The sequence below is a fragment of the Herpailurus yagouaroundi genome, unplaced genomic scaffold (genome assembly GCF_014898765.1).
Source record: "Herpailurus yagouaroundi ecotype Mexico unplaced genomic scaffold, PumYag 142, whole genome shotgun sequence".
In the NCBI taxonomy this organism is placed as follows: Eukaryota; Metazoa; Chordata; class Mammalia; order Carnivora; family Felidae; genus Herpailurus; species Herpailurus yagouaroundi.
In genome coordinates this window covers 58,583,766-58,602,470 of record NW_024412397.1, presented here as the reverse complement: position 1 = coordinate 58,602,470, position 18,705 = coordinate 58,583,766, and the positions used below count along the sequence as shown (strand labels likewise).

Below are 18,705 nucleotides of genomic sequence, written 5' to 3'. Positions count from 1 at the left end.
AACTCTGTCACGATCAGCTCAGTCACGATCTCACAGTTCATGAGTTTGAGCCCCGTGTCAGGCACGGCGCTGACAGCGTGGAACCTGTCAGGGGTTCTCTCTCCCTTCCTCTCTGCCCCTCCCCTATTTTCTCTCTCTCTTTCAAAATAAATAAACTTTAAAACATACAAACATAAAATAAAATTATTTACTTGCGATTTCAACTTCTGTAGAATTCTTCTCTCCCAACCTCACCTCTGACACAAACGAACAAACTTTGCTACACAAAATTGTAACAATTATTTTCAATTTACCTACATTAGTGGTTCCCAATATTAACAGGGATCATTAAGAATTTGAGATCTGACTAAATTGATAGGACTACATTGAAAGCCAGAAAGCTCTTTGCTTGTCAAGAAATCATATAAGCAAATGGAATATTCTACTTCGAAGCCAACACAACACATCCATTATGGTACATCTGTCCTCACCTGGAAACTTTTTTTTTTTTTTAATTTTTTTTTCAACGTTTATTTATTTTTGGGACAGAGAGAGACAGAGCATGAACGGAGGAGGGGCAGAGAGAGAGGGAGACACAGAATCGGAAACAGGCTCCAGGCTCCGAGCCATCAGCCCAGAGCCTGACGCGGGGCTCGAACTCACGGACCGCGAGATCGTGACCTGGCTGAAGTCGGACGCTTAACCGACTGCGCCACCCAGGCGCCCCAGCCTGGAAACTTTTTGAACTGTTTTTCGCCTGTAAAATAATTCTAAGCACATTGCCCCTAGCTACATGGACATCAACCTACACCACATAAAAGCATTCGAAAAAAAGAAGAAAAATATGGAAGTAGTAACTCTTCTGTTCGCTGGTGTGTGTAGAGCAGATTTTAGCTACTTCACAGGGTTTCGAAGGTAGCTCATCGGAAAGGGTTATGCTTTGCAGCCTTTAATCACACACACACACACACACACACACATACACACACACACACACACACACACACCTGCCCTGCCCTGCCCTGCCCTGCTGGCTCCTGAGGGAGCTGTTAGATCCATTTCCTGTCAAACTTCCCAAGACGTTGGTGGAGCCCTTTGTTCAAGGGGTCTGCCAGTCACACAGCCTCGGCCTGTCTATAGAAACTGCTCTCCTCAGTTTATCAGCAGGCCCCTAAGAGGCCCAACAGCCTTCTTTCCTTCCTCTTCCTGACTCGTCTCCCAAGGGAAAATGCTTTCGGCCACAGTGATTTTTTTCCAAAACTTCCTCAAAAAACTTTCAAAATTCTACTTTCAAAACTCTTTTCCTTCAGCTTTTTCCTTTGTTCATTCTTCTTTGGGCTCTACCCTATTGTCCTAGGAACAGATTTTGTGTGTGTGTGTGTGTGTGTGTGTGTGTGTGTGTGTGTGTGTGTGTTTTAAATCAGAACCTTCAGTCCAGTAACTGAAAAACTGGGTCACAGGAGAAGTAGGGGCAATTGAGAATGATAGCTGACTTCCGATTTTATGAGATGGACCCAGTATGCAGAAACTCTGGACAACCATACTCCCTAAGAGTAAAGAAGAGTTTTCTAACACTGAGACTGACAGAACATGGTATGAGCTGGCTAGTGTGGGAGCCATATGTGGAGACAGAGTTTGCAGTTGGCTGGGCAGAGAGGCAGGTAGACTGGGCACCCCATTTGCCACTGGCGTCTTACAGTCGCCATTGTAACCTCTTCCCCCATGGCCCTAGTAGCGCTTCACCTGCAGCAACGGGGACCTTGCTTTCTTTGTCCTTGGATATTTTGGGTATGAGGGCTGCATCTTCTGCGCCCTCTTTGGAGACAACAACTCTTGCGTCCATGGATAAACTGTAAAAAGGCTTATGGTTTGAATCATATGTAGAATGAGTATACTCCCTGAATCTGGGTTAGAATCCCAGGCTTCCTTGTTTGGAAGGTGCCTCTTGGGCTGGCAGTTCTTCTGTCCAGTTTTGGTTTCGGCCTCTCTCCTCTTCCTATTTGATCCCTCCTCTCACTGGAATTGTTCAGTCAGCTGACATGCCCCTTTTCAAATCTCTGATGCCTACATGCCCCACCAGCGTAGGGCTCACTCTGTCTGTTTCCCTTCTTGTGGGCATGCCTTTACGAAGGATAATTTAGAACTGTGATGGCTCCTTTAAGAAAATCTCCCAAGCTGGCTCCCACATACACTGAGCACCCCCAATTTCATATTCCCGTGGATTGTTAAAGACAGATTATGTTGCACATTCAGATAGCAGGACGTCTCACTAATATTGCCCTCTCCTGTCCCTCTCATGGTCTCCTACTCTGCTCACCTTTTGCTGCAGGCCACTGTGGTAAGTTGGGTCCCTAAGACAAGGTTTTTGAGTGTGTCGCCATCTTTCACGATAACTTGCATTAAAGGGATACTACACCTGAACTGCTCTTCTGTAGTTTTACCCCCCACCCCCTTGGTTAAGCCTAGGATCAGTTTCAAGCCTGTCCTGAAAGTCTGCGAAGTATTTTGAGTACCATCGCTGGTATATCCTTGCATGGGTAAGCTACTAAAAATTAAACATTTAAAATGTCCATTGCAAAATCTCCACGTGTTACTCGTATATGTCCTAGACCTTGGATTCTTACCCTGCACCCTAACTATGACTCCTTCCTCTCTCCTTTTTGTCCCTCCCCACTCCCCAATGCCTCCAAATTTCTCCAAATCTCTCTGGTTTTTCTTATGCACTACCAGTGAGTGCACTACAATTTCTCAACCAGAAGGGCCAGTCAAGGTGTGTGGGACCAACAGAGCCCACTGCCCACTTTTTTAAAAAATTTTTTTCTTCTTTTATTTATTTTTGAGAGAGAAAGAGAGATAGACAGCAAGCAGGGGAGAGGCAGAAAGAGAGGGAGACGGAATCTGAAGCAGGCTCCAGGCTCTGAGCCATCTGCACAGAACCTGATGCGGGGCTAGAACTAACAAGCCATGAGATTATGACCTAAGCTGAAGTCAGATGCTTAACTGATTGAGCTACCCAGGCACCCACCACCACCCACTTTTCCTCCTACAGATGTAGAAGTGCAAGGAAGAGTCTCTTTCACATGTAACATTTCTCTTCCTGCTATAATCATTACAGATTTTCAGCCCTTCAAAGGCTTCTATACCTTCTGAGTGGTGCAAGGGGAAAGATAAAATACACTCAGTTTGAATATACATTTAGTTTGAAGAGTAGGTTTCCCATGAACTAAAATAATTTTCAGAGAATGAATTTCAAATCTTGAAATTTTGAATTTTATTCCTTATTTAGCATGCAGGAGAGTTCTTTTGGAACACCAAGGGTGGGATATCATACAGTTTTCTTTTTCCTTTTTTAAACACATAATATGTTTCCAAACTGCCTGAGAAATAATATAACTCATTCTTCCCCAAATCTGAATGGCCTCCAAAAACACCTAACCTGGACCAACTTAATTTACATATTCTGCCTCCTAATATGGCTAATATATTTAAAGAATGTCCACTATATTGGCAACCAATTCAATTTCTTCCTAGGATTTGTGATTTAAATAACTTATTTTTCACTTTTAGGAAATATTTTGAACAATAAATATTACAAATAGAGAAGTATTTAATTTTTTAATCATACATAAATTTATCTCTAAGAAGCAACTTTTAAAATATGCATGCATTTCTGCACACTAGTGTTTTGTTTTTGTTTTTGTTTTTTTAATGTAACGTGTCCAGTAACTTGTTGAGGAGACATATAGCATGTTGACCTAAAGCCTGGGCAATCTGAGGAAGGCTGGAAACTGACCTTTGATTGACCCAAGCTAAGAGAGAATTCAGGAAGGTTCATAAAGATTATTTATTGCACTGGGAAAAAAGACAAATTAAAAGCCAAATCATGAGAACAGTTAAAAATGGGGTAGGAGTGGTGAGGGGGTTAAATGAAAGTTAAAAAAAAAAAAAATTCCATTGGAACCAAAAAGGAAGCTTCTAGCACCTGATAGAATCCTGGGAGCATATTATGAGCAGCTATGTTATTCATGGGTTGCTCTGAGGTCTCTGGTGGGAACTCTGGCTTTGCATTTCACTATCAGAACAACCCCTTGCCATTATGAAAACTGAACTCCATCTAATATGGTCTATTGGTCTCTTTCTCCCCTTTTGAAGTAACCATACACTTAAAAAATTAACAAAATGTCATCAGCATTTTCCCTTGTTAAATATTCATCTAAAACTATTTGAAATTCTGCCTGATATACATCAATCATTCTCAACTGGGGCAATCGCCACCCCCCCACCCACCAGGGAACATCTGATAATGTCCAGAGACATTTTGTTTGTCACAACAGAGATCAAGATGGTAGAGGTACTACAGGTATCTAGTGAAAAGAGGCCATGGATGGTGTTGAACATCCTGTAATGCACAAAACAACCCCCACAAAAAAGGTCAATATTGACCACAAGGTCAATATGGTCAAGGCTGAGAAGTCCTGATACATACGGCCCAGACAGACAAAAGCTTACTGGATCATCCTGTACTGTTGAACATTTTGGTTTCCTATACATAATGCCAAGATAAAACTTTTCATAATTAAATCATCATTTATACTTTCTGTTTCTCCCTTAGCATAAATTTTTAGAATCTGAATTTAATAAGACAAAAGAAATGCAGTTTAAAAAGGCTTTTGACACAAATTGCCAAACCGCTTTCCTTAAAGCATGTACCAATTTGCATCTCTACAAGAAGGGTACACAAAAGTGCTCTTTTTGCCGCCCCCTCAAAAATACTAAGTGTTAGTTTCTGTAATCTGTCTTGAGAAACTTATGAACTATATGTACTCTGCTCTATGAGTTAACTTCATAACAATAATCTGAATATCACAATTGTCACTAGTTCTGCCATTGATCTGTTCATCCACTGGAAGTCCACACTTGGAAACCTACTTTCCTAAGGGCCCTGTTTCCAGCAATGGCTAACTGCACCAAAAACAAAAACACAGAAAAACTCATTTATCAATACAATCTGCTAATACTTACTGCCTCCAGTGGGCTGTTTGTTAGGATATAACTTACATTTTTAATTTGGGGGCCAAAGATATGATCTTTGAATCAAAGGTGATCACTTTTCCTTTAGAATTGTTTTGGTCTTCAAAACAGCTTTCTGAAAGACTGCCAGTGCGTATTACTCACATGGTAAGGTTAAAAGTCCAAGGAATTTATGCCTCTGTCCAAACTGTATTTTGGGAGGGCCCTTCTCTGGAATGGGTTGACTGTCCTTAGTTTGGGAAAGAGCATTGCTTGGTTGAGAAAAGGACTGCCAGAAAAAATAATCTGGCTAAGATAATAAAAGCCACAACTCAAATGGAAACCAAATGAACACATGCAAACTCATTAAGCATAAACACTTTTATAAGAAACTTATCCTTCTCAGATTAAACATAATTAATTGACCTAAGTGGAAGATAGTAACTCATCCAACAGGGTGCACAAGACAAAGGAACTGTGGAATTCTATTTTCCAGATCAGTTCTTCCAAGAACATGAAAGTCAAAATTTCTAATAATGGCATTTTTAATTTTTTCAATAAATGTTAAAGGCCTATATAATATTTCCAAAGTTTTAAGATGTCTGGATTCTCCCTGTCCAGTGATAGGAATTCTAGAACTGTTTTCGATTGGGAAGGCCAATGTTTCTTAAGATTTGGATTTATGCCATGTGTGTTCAAGCATTCAAGCATCATTATTTTAGCCCCTTATTACCTCTGAACAGAAGCAAAAGTTCCTCAACCCAAGCCTTAATGGACACACACACATGCGTGCACGCGCGCACACACACACACACACACACACACACACACACACACGATTTTTAAAACAGGGATTTTATTTTTAAAAAGTACCTATTACATAAGGATGGGGAAAAGATTAAACAAGATGATGCCAGGAAGGTATTCTGTGTGCCTGGTACCCTCAAAAATGTTCATTACTGTTTAAAATAACTAATCTACCACTGGAAACTGGAAAAGATCCCAAGAAAAAAAGTCTCTGCAGCCAGAGAAGTTTTGCTCCCATGCTGAGCTGTATGCTCTGAATCCTGCCAAACTATCTTAATTGTAACACCAGGTATAGCACCATTAGAGTAGAAATTTTCAATGTATCCCATATTCAAAAAGAAAAATTCTCTCTCTCTCTCCAAATTTATAGGCCCATTCGTCTCCCGGATACCCTTTCAAAATGCTATGCCAGCTTTCTTCTAAAATCTGCAGGATTTCTAGAAATGAAATATCTTCCATGAATATCAAACAGGAGTTTTAATACAACTCTCCTATTTTCTCATCTCTGCCATATTCTGTTGCTTATTATTAAGAAAGCAGTTTTTAAAAGAACAGAGGTTTTCATGTATTAATTGACCTCAAATCAGCCTTTGATCCCAAAGCCAGAAATTATTGACCAAGATGCAACTCTTTTTGTAGATGTTTCATATTATTGATCCTTCAAAGTCTGCACCAAAATGCTAACAACAAAATCAAAGAACGGTAATTTGCGAGATCAAAGTGCAAACTGAAGTGGGGCAAAAGAGGACTGGGTCCTAACCCTTTTTTATTTTCATTTGCATTTTAATGTAATGACATAGGTTGAAATGAACTGGAGGCATTCCCAAATGCCAAAGTAGTCAGCTCCTTTCTCTGTGTACTTGTCCTCAAACAAGGAAGCTAGTGCTAAGAACAGAATGGTACTGCCCACACTGAAAAACAGTACATTCTGCAAACATTTTTCTTCTTTTAGTTTTAAGACAGACATTGATAAATTGTAAGAAATCAATGATTTTAGCATTTAATCTGCAGCTAACGTATTCTAGTGGGCCCATCAGGATGCAGTGCCTAAAAACAGGAACGATAATAACAGCTAACTTTCATTGGTCTCTTAGAATGTGCAGCACTGTCCTAGGTTCATTATATTCACTTCATGTAATACATGGCAGGTGGGTTTTTGTTTTCAATCTTTTTCATTATATTGTTATGTTTTTGAATTGGAAGAAAAATAATGGAGCACGATTCTGTGTAATTTTTAGAATTTAGAATTCAAGGTATCATATATGCAAATCACTTTGCACTTAATGTGTTATATGACAACATATAAAAAAGACCATACACCATAACCAAGTGAGATTTATCCTAGGAATTCTACGTTGATATAACATCCAAAAATCAATCAGTATAAGGCACCCTACCAACCAAATAAAAGACAAAACCACATGATAATCTAATGGATGACAGAGTTCATGAAATGGCATATTGATATTTTAAGATGAAAAAGTATATGAAAATGGCAGTAGTAAAGAGATCACTCTGATATTCCCACACCCTTTGCCCCTGAAATAGGCCATAAAATTCTACTGTGATAGGTACCCTCCCTATACCAGAGGACAGGAGCTTCCTTATAAAGTAGATTCTACCATACATTAGAAATAAGTGACCTATAGAATAGGACATTGAAATTACACAATTAGAGGGGGAAAAAAAGAGTGAAGAAAGCTACAGGGCTTATAGGGCACAATGAAAAAAACAATATTCATATCATGGGAATTTTAGAAGGGAAAGAAAAGAGAAAGAGACAGAAATTGTATTTAAAGCAGTAATGGCTGTCAACTTCCCAAACCCAGGATAAGAAAAAAACATTTAGATGCATGAAGTCCAAGAGATACCAAATAGGTTGAACTCAAATAGGCTACACCAAGACCTATTAAAACTTACTGTAAAAATTAAAAAACAATTAAAAACATTAAGAACAGCAAGAGAAAAGTCAGAAGTCACATACAAGGAAACCCCCATAAGACTAGTGGATGATTTCTCAACATGAACTTTTGAGGCCAAAAGAGCATGGTTGATATACTCAAAATATTGAAAGAAAATAACCACCAATCCAGAATTCTATGCCTGGTGAAGCTGTCCTTCAGAAATGAAGGAGGGATAAAAGACTTCCCTGAACAACAAAAAGCCGGGAGAGTTCGTTATCACCAGAACTACCTCACAATAATACCAAATAGACCACATCAAACTAAAAAACTTTTGTACAGCAAAGGAGACCACCAACAGAACTAAAAATTAACCTACTAAATGAAAGAAGATATTTGAAAACGTTATATCGAATAAGGGTTGTATTCAAAATATGTAAGAAAGTCATACAACTCAACACCAAAACGAAACAAAACAAAACAAAACAAAAAAAACTAATAATCTGATTTAAAAATAGGCAGAGGACCTGAATAGGCATTTTTCATAGAAGACATACAGATGGCCAACAAACACATGAAAAGATGTTCAACATAACTCACCATCAGGGAAACACAAATCAAAACCACAGTGAGATACTATCTTACATCAGTCAGAATGGCTAGTATCAATAAGACAAAAAATAACAAGGGTTGGCAACGATGTGGAGGAAAGGCAACCCTTGTGCATTATTGTTGGGAATGTTAATTGGTGGAGACATTATGGGAAGAAGTATGGAGTTTCCTCAAAAATTAAAATAGCAATACCATAAAATCCAGTAATGTCACCGTTGGGTATTGACCTAAAGAAAACAAAAACATAAATCTGTAAAGATAGAGGCACCTTATGTTTACTGTACCATTATTTACAATAGCCAAGATATGGAAGCAAAGTAAGTGTCTATAGGTAGATGAATGGATAAAGAAAATGTTCTATTCCATAATGGAACAGAATATTACTCAGCCATAAAAAAATGAAATATTGCCATCTGTGCCAATACACATTGGTACATAGAGTATTACGCTAAGTGAAATAAGTCAGACAAAAAAAAGACAAATTCCATACGATTTCACATATTATGTGGAATCAAAAAAAAAAAACCAAAACAAATAAATAAATAAACATACAAAATAGAAACAGACTCAAATACAGAAAACAAACTGGTGGTTGCTAAAGGAGAGTGGGGGGATGGGTGAAATAGATTAAGAGGTACAAACTTGCAGTTATAAAATAAAATCATAGCAATGAAAAAATAAAGTCATAGGAATGAAAAGTACAGCATTAGGAATATCATCAATAATATTTTTAAATAATTTTGTATGGCTACAGATGGTAACTATGCCTTACTGTGAGCACTACATAATGTACAGAATTATCAAACCACTATGTTGTACACCTGAAACTAACAGACCATTGTATGTCAACTACACTGTAATAAAAAAAAGAAAAGAAAAAGAAATGCGAAAGGGTGTTCTTTGAATGGAAGTAAAAAAAGGCTAATTAACATCATAAAAACATAAATGGTAGAGTAAATCTCACTGATAATGGTAAATTTATATTCATTGTTAGATTTTGCAATATGGTAATAGTAGTACATAATTCACTTACAACTCTAAAAGTTATGAAAAAATGAACATAGTAAAAATAACTGTAAATAGAATGATCTTTTATTAGTTACACGATATAAAAATATATAAATTGTACCAACAATAACCTAAAATGTGAGGGGGAGGAGAAGTAAAAGTGTAAAGTTTCAAAATTCCATTAAAGTTAAGTTGTTATCAATATAAAATAGGGTGTTATAAGTTTAAGATATTTTATGTAAGCCTCATGGGAATTATATAGAAAAAAATGTTAGTAGTTTCATGAAAGAACAAGAAAAAGAAGTCAAAATATACTGAAACCAAAAACATCAACACACACACACACACACAAGACACCAAAATCAGAAAAAAAGAACAATGGATCTACAACCAGAAAGACATTAACAAAAAGGAAATAGTGAGTCCTTTCCTATCCATAGTTGCTTTATATGTAAATGGCTCAAAAGACATAAAACATCCGAAGAAAGAAAGAAAGAAAGAAAGAAAGAAAGAAAGAAAGAAAGAACCAACAATGTGCTGCCTCCAAGAGATGCACCTTAGCCTTAAAGACACACATAGGCTGAGAGTGAGGGGATGGAAAAAGACATTTCAACGAAATGGCAACCACAAAAACAAAAACAAAAACAAAAACAAAACAAAAACAAAACAAAAATGCAGCAGAGGTGGCTATACTTAGACAAAATAGACTTTAAACTAAAAATGGTAAAAAGAGACTAAGAAAGACATTATGTAATGACAAAGGGGTCTAACACATCAAGAAGATACAATTTACATACACAGTGGTGAAGCACCCAAAGGCAGACTTGAACGACACTCTAGACCAAATGGACCTAACGAACACATATAAAAAACTCTAGCCAACAACAGCAGAATGCACATTCTTCCCAAGCACACATGGAATACTTTCTAGGAGAGACCATATAGTTGGCCACAAAACAAGTCTTAGCAAATTTAAGAAGACTGAAATGGTGCCAAAAATCTTTCTGACCACAAAAACATGAAATTAGAGATCAATAACAAGAGGAAAACTGGAAAATTTATGAACACGTGGAAATTAAACTACTCTCTCCTAAATAACAAATGGACCAAAGAAGACATTAAAGAAGAAAAAAAAAGTTTCTTTAGACAAAAAGGTAAACACAAAATACCAGAACTTGTGGGATGCAGCAAAAGTCATTCTAAGAGGAAAGTTCACAGCAATAAATACCTACATTAAGACGCAATAAAGATCCTAAATATACAACCTAACTCTACATCTTAAAGAACTAAAAAAGAACAAACTGAGCCCAAAGTTAGGAGAAAAACGGAAATAACAAAGATTAGAGTAGAAGGACAGAAAACATGAGAAAAGATTAGCTAAACTAAGAGCAGCTTCTTTCAAAATATAAAATTGACAAACCCTTAGGTAGACTAACCAAGGCGGGGGGGGGGGGGCGGGAGGAAGACCCAAATCAACAAATTATAAATGAAATAGGAGACCTTATAACTGATATGGTAGAAATTCAAAGGGTCTTAGGAGGCTAGTAAGAGCAACTACCTGCCAACAAACCAAATAACTTTTAAGAAACTGAAAAATTCTTAGACAGCTTATCGAAAGAAAGTCAGGAAGAAATAGAAAATCTGAATAGACCAATTATGAGTAAGGAGATGAATCAGTAATCAAAAAATCCCCCAACCCAGTAACAGGACCAGATGACTTCACCAGTGAATTTTGCCAAACATTTAAAGAAGAATTAGCATCAATCCTTCTCAAACTCTTCCACAAAATTGAAGAGGAAGAAATACTCCCAAACTCATTTTATGAGTCCAGCATTATTCTGATACTGAAACTAGAAAATAACACTACTAACAAACAAACAAACAAACAAAACAAAGTAGGCCCATATTCCTGATGAATATAGATGTAAAAATCCTCAATAAAATACTAGCAAACCAATTCAGCAGCACATTAAAAGGATCATGCATCACGATCAAGTAGAATTTATTCCTGGGATGCAAGGATGGTTCAACATAGGCAAATCAATGATTGTATCACATTAATGTATCACATTAATAGAATGAAAAGAAAGAATCGTATAACCATCTCAAGAGATGCAGATAAAGCACTGCACAAAATCCAGTATCCATCCATGATAAAAACTATGAACAAATTATACACAGAAGGAACATAGCACAGTAAAAGTCACAAATGACAAATCCACACATACTACCACACTGAATAGTAAAATGTTGAAAGTTTTTCCTCTAAAATCAGAACAAGACAAGGTTGCCACTTTTACCACTCCTATTCAACATTGTTCTAGAAGTCCTAGCTAGGGCAGTCAGACAAGAAAAATAAATAGAAGTTATCAGAATTGGAAAGAAAGAAACAAAATTATCTCTATTTGCAGGTAACATAATTTTATACAGAAAAAAATCTAAAGACTCAACCAGAAAACTATTATATCTAATCAAAGAATTCTGTAAAGTCCCAGATTACAAAATAAACATATAAAGATGAGCAGAACTTCCATGTACTGACAGCAAATTTCTAAAAAATAAATAAAGCAATCAATCTCATTTATGATAGCATCAATACTTGGGAATAAATTTAGCTAGGGAGGTAAAAGATCTATGTGCTGAAAACAGAACATTGATTAAAAAAAAAACTTAAAAGACACAAATAGGGGCGCCTGGGTGGCTCAGTCTGACTTCGGCTCAGGTCATGATCTCACAGCTCATGAGTTCAAGCCCCGCGTCGAGCTCTGTGCTGACAGCTCAGAGCCTGGAGCCTGCTTCAGATTCTGTGTCTCCCTCTGTCTCTGCCCCTAACCCATTCTCATTCTGTCTCTGTCTCTCTCAAAAATAAATAAACATTTAAAAAAAGACACAAATAAATGGAAATTTCATGTACATGGATTGAAAGAATTAATATTTTTAAAATGCCAATACTACCAACAGTCATCTATAGATTCAATGCAATCCCTACTGAGATTCCAATGGCATCTTTTACAGGAGTAGAAAAAACACTCCTAAAACGTTTATGGAATCACAAAGGACCCTGAATATCCAAGGAAATCCTGAGAAAGAAGAACAAAGCAAGAGGCACCACGTTTCCTGATTTCAAGCTAAACTATGAACCAGTCATCAAAACAGCATGATACTGGCATAGAAATGGACAAACAGACCAATGAAACAGAATCAAGAGCCCAGAAAAATACCCCAGCATACAGTCAACTAATCTTTACAAAGGAAGTCAAGCATACTCAATGGAAAAAAGACAGTCTTTTCAACTCAATGAAGAAAAGACAGTCTTTTCAACAAATGGAGCTGGGATAAGTGGATATTCATATGTAAAAGAATGAAATTGGACCCATATCTTACACCACTCACAAAAATTAACTTGAAATGGGTTAAAGACTGAAGACTGAAATGTGAGATGAAACCATGAAACTCCTGGAAGGAAACAAAGGAATACAGCTCCTCGGCATGGGTCTTGGTAATAATTTCTCAAATATGACTCCCGAAGTACAGGTAAAAGAATAAAAAGTTAACAAGTGGGTCGATATCAAACTAAAATCTTCCGCACAGCAAAATAAACTATCAACAAAGTGAAATGAGAAACTTGTAGAATGGGAAATATGTGTGGAAACCATCTATCTGACATGGGTTTAATATCCTAAATATATAAAAAATTCATATAACTTAAGAGCAAAAAAAACAAAAAACAAAAAACAAAAACAAAAACAAAAAACAAAAAAAAACCCACCTAATTAAAAAATGGGCTAAGGACCTGAATAGACATTTCTCCAAAAAAGACCTACTGAAGGTCAACAGGTACATGAAAAGATGCTCATCATCATTAGCCATTGGGGAAATGCAAATTAAAACCATAATGAGGTATCACCTCACACCTGTTAGAATGACCATCATCAAAAAGGTAAAAGATAACAAATACTGGGGAGGTTCTGGGGAAAAGGAAACCCTTGTGCACTGCTGATGGGACTGTGAACTGGAGCAGCCACTGTGGAAAACAGTATGGAAGATCCTCAAAAAATTAAAAATAGAACTCTCACATGATCTAGAATCTCACTTCTACCAGTTTATCCAAAGGTACTGAAAACACTAATGGAAAAGGTATCTGCACCTCCACGTTCAGAGCAGTTTTCTTTACAACAGCCATGACATGGAAACAACTTGAGTATTTATCAATTGAAGGTGTAGAATATATGTACAATAGAATGCTATTCAGCCATTAAAAAACAAACAAAAATTGCAATTTTTGTTGCAGGAAATTCCTCATTTGCAACAACACAGATGGACCCCAAGGGCATTATGCTAAGTGAAATAGGTCAGACAGAGAAAGACAAATACCTTGTGATTTCACTTACATGCGGAATCTAAAACAAAACAAACAAGAAAACAAACTCATGGGAAAGGAGATCAGAGGGAAATGGAGCAAGGTGTTCAAAAGGCACAGACTTCCAGTTATAGGTAAGTACTTGGAATGTAATGGACAACAGGAATACACACTGTGTGAGACAGCAAAGTTGTTAAAAGAGTAGATCCTGAGAGTTCTCATCACAAGGAGGAAATATTGGGGTTTTTTTTCTTTCTTCTTTTTGTATTTATATGAAATGATGGATGTTAACCAAGCTTATTATGGTAATCATGTGATGATATATGTAAACCAAACCACCATGCTGATACCTTAAACTTTTATAGTAATGTATCTCCCATTATTTCTCAATAAAATAAGAAAAAAGATAAATAAGTCAATTAGAAATGGCAAAGCATCTAAGTTGTCATTTCTTTAAAAAGGTATATAAGTGGCCAATAAACACCCAAAAAGATGCTTAACAAGATTAGCCATTAAAGAATCAAAACCATAAAGAATTATCACCCCAAAGTCACCAGGGTGAAAAATAAAACACAAATAACAGATATTGGCAAGAATTCACTGCTCCTCGGACTGTAAAATGGTGCAGCCAATTTGATAAACAATTTCACTGTTATCCACAATGCTAACTATAGAGTTATTACATGACCCAGTAATCCTCGTCTTAAATATATAGCCAAAAGAATTGAAAAGCCTGTAACAGAAATGTTTGCCACGGTATTATTCCCAATAGCCCAAAATTAGAAAGTCGAATGTCCCTCTGTTGATGAATAGGTACAGAACATACGGTATGTCATACAATGGAAAGTTTCTCAGCTTTAAGAAGGAGAAGTACTGAAATTTTCTGTAACATACAGGCACCATGAAATGTTGTGCTAAGTGAAAGAAGCCAGACAAAAAAGACCATGCATTGTATGATTCCACATAAATGAAATACGGGAAAGCAAGCAAATCTATAGAGACAGAAAGTAGATTAGTAACTGCCTAGGGCTGGGGGTAGAGGCCAAGGAAAATGGAGACTGACTTAACAGTGGGTGCAGGGTTTCTTTCTGGGTGATGAAAATACCCTAAAATTGATTGTGGTGATGGTTACACAACTCTGTGGATTTACTAAAAACACTGAACATACACTTTAAGCAGATGAATTGTAGGACAGGTGAAATATATCTCAATAAACCTGTTAAAATGCAGCATGGCTCGTAAAGGCATAAAAGTATATACGGGCACTACAAGGTAATAACAGAAATACCCAGACATGCAGAGCTTATAACTTACGTAAAAACAGGAGACAACATTATGAAGCTGATAGGTGCTCCTACTAGGATTATTGAACCAAATTCGAAATATATTTTTAGCGTGAATACCAAATACAAAAATTATCTGTGTTCATTAGAAGTGGTCTTAAGCCATCGAGCTGCTGATTCTGCACAGCCATATCCACATTTCATGCTGAGCCTGCATTTTATTGTCACTACATTAAAATCAATTTTATGAGCAACTGTATACTCTTAACAGAACAAGTACTTTTAAAAAATGTTGAAATGCCTACTCATAAACCTATATGAATCCAAACAGGAGCCTTTAGAGTGAAGTAAATAAATAAAGTTCAGCAGTTTTGCATCTCTTTGGAAAGCATAATTTTGGATATGAAATATTTATGCTCCTTTGTGATTTAAATCTAATGACCACCACGATTTCAAAAAATTGATTATTATTTAGAAATCTTGATAGGAAAGCCCTTAAAATATTATCTGCAAAGCTTTACATTTTAAGACCAAACTATTGCCTTCTTTAAAATCTTTATTTGCATGTTTTCCCCATAAACCTAGAGATTCAGGAAAAAATAACTACAGAAGGGCCATCATCAAAACCATTTAAAGCTTACAGTTCAAAATGCTGTTGTACCATACATCACCTTGGTACAGAGCCCGTTTTGCAATTCTGTGTCTCTTAAGAGCAGTTTGCAAAGCCAATTAGGTATTAGCACCAGTATTCTCCAAAGGCGAGACCATAAACACCATTTCTACGACTACAGGCACCTGGGCTCGGAAGGAATGAACAAAACTGCAGGAAACACATTTGGGGAAGGTTCTGATAGAAGGACAAGCATTGAGACTTTCTATCTTACTGAAGACAGTGAGCGATTCGTTTTCCGCAGAATGGGAAGAGCCACATTTTAGGAGCTCTTTGCTGGCCAATGGCCAGATGTAGAACAAACCCCAAGATACAGAACAAGACAGACCCCTGCAAACTTGGCCTCATCCACTGCACCTGCAACAGGGCAGCAATAACATCTGCCTTGGGGTGAAGTTTGCCCTGAGTGACGGGGAGTGCTCAGCACATAGTAGGTGTGCAGCATTATTGTATCTATTTTCTTTAACCTCCTGGTAAGAGGTGAATCTGAGACAGGATCAATTGTGCACATTAGAAGATCCCATGGCATTTTTCTAAGCCCAAGGCTATTACTCCATGGATCTGGCTAAGTTCCAACTCAGGTAATTATATTCCACTTCCTAAATTTTCCCTGCTGTTCCAATCAGGTACAGCATCATTCGTTTTCCTGCCTTTTCAGAAAAAAAAAAGTGGGGGGTGGGGAAATTCTTCTTGAACTCACCAATCTTGCTGACGGAAGAAAGGCAAATGTAATGTGTCACAAAAGTAATGTCTGCTTCAGTAAGGAACGACGTGACTGCAGTGTTTGAACTCTGGTGTTGTGGCATGCTCTGAGCACCAGGATAAAGATCTCAGAGAGAGCAAATCCCTCTGGATGAAATCAGATGACTGTGTTCCGATACCCTCATCAGATAACAACCATGAAGGGCTCTCTGTAACTACTACAGGGAATGATCTCATGATCTCTTCAATCCACGCAATAAAAGCAGAGACACTCCTGCAAGTGTTTATATCTTTAATGTCATTGTAGATATAACCATTTTCTCATGAGTTTGGGTAAGGACCGTCAGCAGAAATCCAGGAATGTATGAACCAGCCAGTCTCTCTTTAATGCTGAGGAGACCCTAAAAATAAAGCAGGCTGCCATCCCTCACATAGCCAAAAGATTTAAAGTCTGACAAGATCAGCTTTGGGCAAGGACAGAGGGAAAATAAAACTCCCATGCACTGCTGGTGGGAATATAAACTGGTGCAGACTTTTCATAGCAATTTGGCAGCATCGAGTAAAACTAAAAGTGTTTCTATTCTACATTCCAGGAATTCTGCTTCTAAGAATGTATCCTACCAAGGCCCTTGCACATTGTACCCAGAGGCACATACATGGATCTTCACTGCAGCCATGTTTGTCGGAGAAAAAAAACGGGAGCAAAGAAACTAAATGTTCATGGAAAAACAGAAAAACAGAGCGCAGTATATTCATCTGACAGAATATCACAGGTTGACCTAAAGAACATAATGCTAAGTGGGGAAAAAATACAGAGTAATTTATATGGTTGGATATGATTCATTAGAATTTACAAAAGGGCAAACATCACTTTCTTACTTTTTATGAACTACACACTGACTGTGGGAAAAAGCACACCCACGTGCATGCACACACACAGAGGTTTTCAGCATTTTGGATCCTCAGCTCTGAAACCACTTCTCTGGGGGTGGAAAAGTCTCCATTGTAGGTTTCTTCGTAGGAGTCTTGGCCTGACCCCCAGGATAGAAGGTGAAAAAGCCACAGTGTGCTTTCCTAGATGACCCTGATTTCCAGCAAGGGAATGAGCACATGATCTAGCTGGCCAACTTTGACAGTCCCACTCAGGGTTTTGAGACCAAGGCTGAGGGGAGAAAGGCGTAGAGACAGTGACAAAGGTTGAGGCAGGTGGCAACGGTCAGAGAGCAGGTTGCAGCACCCTTACCCCCATGGATGGCCCCTCAGACATAGGTGCCAGCATGGCTCTGGCTACAGAGCCTCCCTTTGAATCTCTACCCACTCCTGGAGCCTAGATCCATGTTCCCCGTGATTCTATTTGCCACCAATTCTCTTTCTATGCAAAGCTTTTCTGCTTTAATCAGCTACATCTGTTTCTGCTGCTGGTGGAATATGAACCTTAGAGATGGAGGGGGCAGCAGCTTGTCCCTGTGACACCCCCCTCCCCCCAAGGAGAGACAAGGGAGAAACGGGACCGGCTATGTGCCATATTTTATTGATTTAAGGACAACAGTTCAGACATAAATATGACAGCCTGTTAATAGCTGTTCATACTGAGCGGTAAAAGGAAAAGTGTGTGTTTGTCACCCATGGGACTTTTTTAAAGTATTAATTTTTAAAAGATGAGGACCAGACTATTTCTGGGGTCCCCAAATGGTTTAGGTAGATTTCTTGCATTTGATGGGTCCCAGGCCTTTTTGGAGCCATATTGTTTAAAAGTATACGAGTAATGCACTAGACATAGAAACAAAATGCACAGATTCTCAATGTTTAACCTGGTGCTACCGTTTAAAAGGGAAATCTAAAAATCTTTGCAAGGATGTCTGAGTCGACCAAAGTGGCCCATTAGCCTCCAGTCCTGATCATCATTTCAGAGGGGCTTAGATACAATGAATGACACACAAAATGGATGTTTTTGGGCTTCTGGGCTGGCAAAGCAATGCCTAAAGACTTGTCGGGGAACTCGTTTCGCATCACGTCTCCTCAGGTTTTAGTGTCTTCTCTTAATCTGGAGCATAAAAGTGCTCCCAACATTGAACCCAAATGTGCAAGAGTTGAGGCAACTTACTACATGGATGTCCTAACACCTTCACTTCATCAATAGCGAGGTAGCCTTGATGTCCAGAAGTTATCACTTCAAAAATCACCTGGAAAATTAAGCAAGATTTATATTATTCACACATTTGGTCAGAGTTTTACCAATTGTGCTGACACATAAGACACGTAGTCTGTCTGTCTGTCTTTCTTTCTTTCTTTCTTTCTTTTCCTTCTTCCTTTCTTTATTTTCTCTTCCTTCCTTCCTTCCTTCCTTCCTTCCTTCCTTCCTTCCTTCCTTCC

General features: G+C 37.8%; 1 protein-coding gene across 8 annotated transcripts in view; it reads right to left on the bottom strand.

Moving 5' to 3' along the window:
- PTPRM (protein tyrosine phosphatase receptor type M) overlaps positions 1 to 18,705 on the bottom strand; it is an 806,292-nt gene that overhangs the window by 452,313 nt on the left and 335,274 nt on the right. For all 8 annotated transcript variants that reach the window (XM_040479372.1, XM_040479375.1, XM_040479373.1 and 5 more), the window contains exon 4: positions 18,437 to 18,515. In XM_040479372.1, the coding sequence (XP_040335306.1) occupies positions 18,437 to 18,515 (79 nt within the window). The remainder of the gene's footprint in view (positions 1 to 18,436; positions 18,516 to 18,705) is intronic.